This window comes from Impatiens glandulifera, chromosome 2, assembly GCF_907164915.1.
Source record: "Impatiens glandulifera chromosome 2, dImpGla2.1, whole genome shotgun sequence".
In the NCBI taxonomy this organism is placed as follows: Eukaryota; Viridiplantae; Streptophyta; class Magnoliopsida; order Ericales; family Balsaminaceae; genus Impatiens; species Impatiens glandulifera.
In genome coordinates, this window is record NC_061863.1 from 1092148 (window position 1) to 1100337 (window position 8190).

Below are 8190 nucleotides of genomic sequence, written 5' to 3' on the forward strand. Positions count from 1 at the left end.
AATAATAATAATAAAGTCACACATCATAAGAAACATGTACAAATGTATGTATGTATGTATACATACGTGTCCACACAAAAACCCACCTCCCATGCATGACCTCCACCTCATCCCCTACCTTCAAATCTAGGTTCTATATATATACAATACAATCCTCTCTTCATCTTCATATTCATATTGATCATCACTAAAGCAAAAACCCACCATTTTCAATCAATCAATCATGTCGACTCAACAGCAACAAACTTTCCAGCACCAGCAGCAACAACACATGAGTCAGTTTTCCCGTCAGGTTGCGAAAGTGTCAACCGCCACTGCCATAGGAGGAACCCTAGTCATCCTTTCCTGTCTCACCTTAGCTGCAACCGTGGTTGGCATAGTTCTTGCCACTCCTTTGATTGTGATCTTCAGCCCTGTTCTTGTTCCAGCTGTGATTACTCTGTTTCTGATTGCATCTGGATTCATAGCTTCAGGTGGGTTTGGAACTGTTGCTGGATTTGTGTTTTATTGGATGTATGGTTACTTGTTTGGTAAACATCCAGTTGGAGCTGATCGGTTGGATCAAGTTAGGGATAGGATCGCCGGAGCTGCGACCGAGATTAAGGACAGGGCACAGCAGCAGTTTACTTCTGCTTCTTAAGTTTGTTTGTTTGGTGGTTTATGATCGATCATGTATGTTTGGATCTTTGTTTCTTTGTTTTTGTTTGAATCTTTATCAGATCATCACTTGTAATGTATTTTCAGGTTTTCCCTTTTCAAAAAATGAAATTCCAGGCTTTGGCCATGGAATTTTGTATTAATAAAGTTGCCATTGCTATTTGCTTTTATGTTATAATAACTCGTTATTTGATTATTCAGCTTTTGATCGAAATTTGAGGGATTAATTTATTTGTTTGGAAGTTTGAGGATTAATTTGAACATATGATATAAATTTATGGGGTTAGTTAATTGAGATTGAAAGAACACGTGTCAATAAATGTAAGATTTTGACACGTGAAAAATAAAATCATTGATTTGACGGTGAGAATCGTGTTTGAATGTAATAAAATTTGTTCTATTAGTTGTTGTTTTATAAATCGTAAAATATGTATTTCTTTGATCTTTTATTAGGTTGTATCCAAACAATACCTTAGGGGCTATTAGCTATATTGAAATGATTACACCAAGAAGAATGAGTTGTATTTTTGTAATGTTTGAAATTTAAATTGAAAAGAAAAAAAAAATACTTTTATAGTGAAGTGAACTATGATATTCACAAGGGAAAAAATATTATATATTAAATAAAAAGTTTATGATTTAAATGTTATATATTAAATAAAAATTACAATAAAATGTATTTCAATAGAAGTATTAAGAAAGATAAAGACAAATAAAATATATATTTTATTTTAATAAGTTTAACTTGTAATGCATTTTAATTTATTTTAATTTTAATATATTATTTTGATAAATAAGTTATGATTTTGTGTTATAGGTTTTGAACCTGATATTTCCGGATCAAAATTCTGGTTGAACCGTAGTGTCAAACCGGATTTTAAAGTCAAAATCTAGAACGGGTAAGACCACTGGACCTTTTATAATCTTCAAAATAACAACACATCCAATAAGGCCCACCCAAAACAACTAGTCAAACAGGCCCATGTGCAATTAATTAGACATTCTAGACCCATTCTTCTCCGGACAATGACCCATTTTTTTAAAAGAGACCGATCGTTTTTTAATGGTTTTCAGAACATAAAAAAGGAAATGATCAGAACTAATGTGATCATTTCAAAAATATATAATTTCTAATAGAAAAAAATAAAATAATTTTGAATAAGAGTATGTTTGGATTTTATTTTATTTTTAAACTAACGTTTTACTTTTTATAGGTACAATTAGGGGTGTAAATGAGCCGAGCCGCTCGTGAGTGACTCGGTCAAAGTTCGATTCGAGTTCGGTCAAAATCGAATTCGAGTCAAGTTCGAGTCAGCTCGTTTAAGATTCGAGCCGAATTCGAGCTTAGGTAAGACTTGTTTGATGACTCGTCGAGTTTTTTCGAGCCTAATCATATAACTTTTATTTATTATATTTTATTTTTAATCAAAATTTGTAACTTACCTATAAGATTATCTATGAATTTATTGCTTAGCGGTCTCCTCAAAATATACTTATAAATTTAAAAATATATGTTATATAATATTTAAATAGATTTAATATTAATTTAATTACATAAACATAATTTTTAAAAATTAAATCAAAATATAATTGTATTTAATATATGCAATCTCAATCTAATATATTTTATAAATATATAACTATTTTTATTTTACTATAAAGGATTTATCAAGATATACTAAAATAATATTTATAAATTAAAAATTATATTATATAATACTTATAAGTTATAAGAAAATAAATAATAAAAAAATAAATAAAATTAATATTAATTTAATTATAGTAACATAATTTTGAAAATCAAATCAAAATATAATTATACTACAATATTATTTAATATATGCAATCTCAATATATTTAATTTTATAATATATAAAATTATTTTTATTTCACTATAAAATGTTTTATTTTTTAAAATAAACATAGTCCACTATGTTTTTAAGTTTATCTAAAATACAATACACGCTTTGAAAAATATTCTTCTTAAACTTGCTTGAACATTAATAATTCTCTTAATTATTCTACGTGTATTCTTACGCAAACCAAAACGTTCATTCTTACGTAAACTAAGTCCTAACCGAGGAAGAGTTACGGGGTATAAAATATAAAAAAATATGCGAAAGGTTGTACGGTCCGATAAATGGACTCTCGACTTTCATTATCTTTTTTTAATATAAGAAATTAATTTATAAATATATTTAAATTCAAGCATTTCAAGCATTTGGAACCGAAATCGAGTCTATGGTTATATGATCGAGCTGAGTTCGAGCTTAATATTGAAAGCTCGATCGAGCTCGAGCCGAACCAATAAAAAACGAGTCGAGCCGAACACGAGCCAGGACTAGTTCGAGCTCGACTCTACTCGTTTACACCCCTAGGTACAAATTTTCAAACTTCACTACTCACATGGACGAATTTAGTATAGGGCTATGGGCTTAAGACCACCCTGAAAGAAAGAAAAAACACCTTCATTTATAATTTTATTTTTGACATTGAAAACAAATATATATTATATTATATATAAAATTAAATTAAATTAAAAATATTTAACTTTTTCCAAGTATATTATGTATATATACCTTAATTCCTTCATAAATTTTTTTATTGATTTTTTTCATAAATTGTTTAAAAAGAACACCTACCTTATAATTTATTCCATTAATTCTCTATTTTCTAATTATTTTATAAAAATTCTTGTGTTTATTTTTTTAATTCCCAAAGAGTATAATTAATTTCTTTTTAATTTATTTCTTTTAATTCTCATGTTCTTAGTATAATTATTAATTTAATTATGTATATAATATTTATAACTAATTTATGTAGGTTTGATAAAGTAAAATTTTGAAAATTTATCAGGTTAAAATTACTTAATTTTTTTTCTTTTATTTTTTTTATTAATGTAATGTAACTTTTCAACTAAATGTTTACATGAGAATTTTTTTATGTTTTTTTTTCAATTTTACATTTAATTGTTCGATAAAATATTGAATTTTGAAAATATATACAATCTTGAAAATTATGTTTGTGTATATAAAAAATATAATATCAATCTGATGCAAAGAAAAGAAAGACGTTGATATCTTCATTTTTTAAAAAGAGATCGTCAAACTAATAAAAATTCTCCACCTACACATATAGTCTCTACAATAAAAAATCCATCTCTTAGTACATCTTTAAACCCCAAAAAACATTAGACTCGTTTAATAATGATAATATTTGTAAGTTTATAATGAAATTTTACCCTGAAGATTTTACAAATCAAGACATTATTGTATTGAAATATGAATTGGTACATTACAATCTTGATATGATGCAGAATTTGAAGATTTCTACATTTGTTTAGTTGTGTCAATAATTAACCGAGAGTATGCGATCAAAAATTTATATTATGTTGACTAAATTGATTTATTTTATTTTAATATTACATGTTTTTACCGCTAGCTACAACTGAGCGAATATTTTCAACCATGAAAGAGGTGAAAACGGAACTTCGTAATAAAATGAAGGATGATTTTTTGCCGACTGTTTGACATTATATATTGAACGAGATTTCGCTAAAGAACGAATATGTGTGCTTTAGAGGAGATTGTTATAAAAACTAAACAAGGTGTTTATGTTTACATTCGCCTTTATATGCATGTGCTTTAGGGAAATAAATAAATAATGGGTAATTTTTTTTTTTTTTTAAATGTAAAAAAGTTTACAGTATATCATTAGGCCTTCTCCAACCCAACATCAAACGTAAACCAAAACACATTTTCTTCTCCAACCCAACACCAAACCAAACGCAAACCTATTAACCATTAGGAGTATTTCATTAAATTCTCTCTCCTTAATATTCAAATTTGCGTTTACACTATTCTTTATATTAAAAAGTTTTTTATTTGTACAAATCGATCAATCTTATACTTAAATGATGTATATTAACTTATTTATATAATTTATTATTTTAATTTATTTATATAATTTAATTTATTTATATAATCTATTTTTATTTAATTTGTTTATATAATTTATTTATATTTTAATTTTTTTTATCATATATATTTTATATTAATATTTTTTACGTATCATAAATTTATAATAATTAATAATATTTATAAAAAAAACTAAAAAATAATAAAAACAATTTTAAAAAATAAAACACATTTTTTTGCTTGTGTAATGTAATTTGTATTTATTTTATAATGTTTATTTTTTTTATATAAATTATTGATTTATAATTAATTTTATTAAAATTTTCTATAATTGAATGAGAATTTAAAAGTTAATAAGTTATTATAAGGTTACGAGGTTTAATTTGTAATGTTAGATAAATATATAGATATTATTGAAAAAGTAAAATGTTAGTATAATTGAGTTTGAGAATGAGTTTTTGGGTTGGAGATGAATTACAATTTAATATAACATTTTTGAATTTTGAGTTTGAAAATGGGTTTTTGGGTTGGAGATGACATGGACATTTGAGACATAGCGTTTGTGCATTTTAGTAACTAAGCATAGTAACGAGAACAAAATGTCTAAAACGCGTTTGAAAACACTTAAATATATATTCTTTCCTAATTTCTCGAAGAGTAAATTAGGCGACAATTATAAAAAATGAAAGCTAGTTTAAATCGACAATTTTAAATGTACTTTAGTCAAGCCTAGGGATGTTATTTATAATTCGTTTCGCGCTTTTCGGTTTGAATTGCCCTGTTAGGGGCGGTTTTTTCCCAAAACTGAACGGGGATAGGGCAATGATGATATTTGTGTACCTCACTCTGATCTCATCTCAATTCTGTCCCGAACAATAGTAAATATAATTAAATAAATAATATTACCAATATATTTAGTTATTATTCATATTTTATAAGAATTTTAAGTTTATTTTTTATATTTATATAAATTTTTAATATATTATAATATATAATAATAAAATATTCGTTCATATATTGTATGATTTTTTATAAAAAATACGGTATAACGGTGCTCCGCGGAGATTCCGCAAAACCCAACGGGATGATATTAAAACAAATCTCCAAAGTAGAATAGGGCGATGATGATAAATTGCATTTCCCGCCCTCAATCCACCCCATTGTCATCCTTAGTGAAGACTATCATTTTTGTTACATGTCTCACTCGTGACTCGAGAGAAAAATAAGTTATAAAACATGATTATTGAGTTCAAAAACTATCTTTAAAATTGTCATTTTTTGCGTTATAATGTAAAGCTTATTGTAATAAGTTTTGTAATAAGTTTGGCTTTCACTCTTCTTATAATGCATAATATTTTAATTTTTATATAATATATTTTATGTAGATGTTTATATAATGTTTTGCTTAATAAAGTATATGTTTTATTTAACAAGTTTTACAATAAGTTTGATTTACCTAATAATAAATTTTATTTTTATTTAATTTAGTAAGTAATTTTAATTATATATTAATATTATATTTATAAGAAAACCTAGAGAGAGATACTGACAATTGGTAATAAGATAAATATATTTTTTTTTGTTAAAAAAATTTAAAGGATAGTAATATATAATAATTAATTATTTTTTTTAATATTTTGATTATTTTATTAAATGATGTGATGCATGAAGGTGAGAATAAAATATTATTTGCTTAAATTAAGTTATTTAAATAACTGAAAGCCTAGAGTTAGTATGATTTAGTTATTTAAAAAAAAAAAAAAAAAAAAAAAAAAAAACAATGTTATTTGAATTTTTGAAATTGTTACAAGATTATATAATGGAATCTAAAATTAGTCTGGAAAGAGATGACAGATGCACAAGGTGAGATTTAAATAAATTTCAGATATCACCACGTGTTAGCTTATATAAGTCTCAATGATGCCTCCTCCTCCTCCTCTATTTTGTCTTTGATCGATCCTTAATATCCGTGAACTCTCTTTACTTTTTCATACTCTGTTTTTTCCTATAGTTCCAATTCTAACATTATTATTATTATTATTTTGGATCTAATCTCGTCCATGCACAATTGTAATTAAACATCTCGACTTTCAATGTATGCATGCATGTACCACGGGCGTTAAAATCGATAAATTTAACGATTACAATCCAGTTCCAAGTGTTTCCAAACAAAGTCGTAGGTCTCGGTTTTATTAGCGTTAAACCATGAGCGCTGGTGGTGGTAGTAACAAATTGATCTCTGTTCACCCAGAAGAGCTCAGGTTCCTATGTATGCACTTGTCTTTATTTCTTATCTTGTATACACTCAATTTAAATTTATATTTATATAGAGTTAATACATGACTAGTTTGGAACTATACTTCTATACTCAATTAAGAAATTTGTGTGTGTGTTGTTATTGTGTGACAGTTGAATTAGAGAAACAAACCTATTGCGATCTTAAGATAGCCAACAACACCGAGAATTATGTCGCGTTTAAGGTTATAACATTGTACTATCTATATATATATATTCATTTTAGAAAATTATATGTATTTTTTTGTTCTAATGTTGAATTTAAATTAGGTCAAAACTACTTCACCGAAGAAATATTTTGTACGACCAAACACGGGTATTGTACAACCGCGAGATTCTTGCGTAATAAGAGGTGAAACTATTATTTTATATAGTATGTAGTTATGTTAGATTAATATATATAGTTGTAATTTCAATGGTTTTATTTTAGTGACTCTTCAAGCACAAGTAGAGTATCCTCCAAATATGCAATGTAATGACAAGTTTTTACTACAAACCACGAAAGTCGAGCAACATAGCGAAGTTGAAGAGCTTCCATCCGATACGGTACTAATGAATCTTCGTTTACTTGCAATTTTTTGCTTTAAAAAGAAAAAGTACCCTCAATTTTATTTATATGTAGTTTTCCAAGGAAAGTGGAAGAAAAATAGAGGAGTTTAAACTCAAGGTTTTCTATCTATCTCCTCGAGAAAATTTTGGAAGTTCCGAAAATGAATTACCAAGGACACAATCCGGTAGCGATAATGTGAGTTCATATACGCAAACATTTCTACTTTCTCCTTTTTCTTATAAAGATTTGATCGTTATTAATCATGGCGTGTTGATACAGGATATGTTGAAGAGACAAAAGAATCAAAAAGGGGTTGATTCCTCGGGTTTCTTTCTTGCTTATGCAATCATGGTTGCATTAGTTGGAATCATGATGGGATTACTTTTAGACATTGCAGCGGCTTAGTTTAGGAAAAGGGTTGTGTTCCCTTTTGCCCATTTGATTGAATGTAGAAAAAAAAATCTTGATTGCCTCCTTCATGACCTTCTTTTTTAAGTTGAAACATAAGAGGTGTGATTTTGCATAGTTGATGGCAGCCACTTGATATAGATTGAATTGTTTTCAATAAGTATACCTTTCGAAAGATAAATTACTAATGTGCCCTCGTCTTTTAAAACAATTTTGTATCCTTTTATCGTTGTTTCAAAAAATGATGGTGACTCGCAATCTTTGACGATTTGCAACAAATATAAAACTTTAATCTCGAGACCCCAAGACCTCTCAAAAAAGTTAGGGATATACACCTCTTATTGCCGCTAGACTAGAAGAGGT

At 26.9% G+C, this 8190-nt stretch overlaps 2 protein-coding genes across 2 annotated transcripts; both read left to right on the forward strand.

Moving 5' to 3' along the window:
* Window positions 1-211: 211 nt before the first annotated feature.
* Window positions 212-659, forward strand: LOC124927999 (oleosin L-like). The gene has a single exon (XM_047468514.1). The coding sequence runs from the start codon at window positions 224-226 to the stop codon at window positions 638-640; it is 417 nt and encodes a 138-aa protein (XP_047324470.1). The 5' UTR covers window positions 212-223; the 3' UTR covers window positions 641-659.
* Window positions 660-6779: 6120 nt separating this feature from the next.
* LOC124928192 (vesicle-associated protein 2-1-like) lies at window positions 6780-7824 on the forward strand. Its single transcript, XM_047468721.1, has 5 exons — window positions 6780-6843; window positions 6984-7054; window positions 7140-7221; window positions 7300-7415; window positions 7492-7824. Exons 1-5 carry the CDS (start codon window positions 6780-6782, stop codon window positions 7822-7824), a joined length of 666 nt encoding a protein of 221 aa, XP_047324677.1.
* Window positions 7825-8190: the final 366 nt, after the last annotated feature.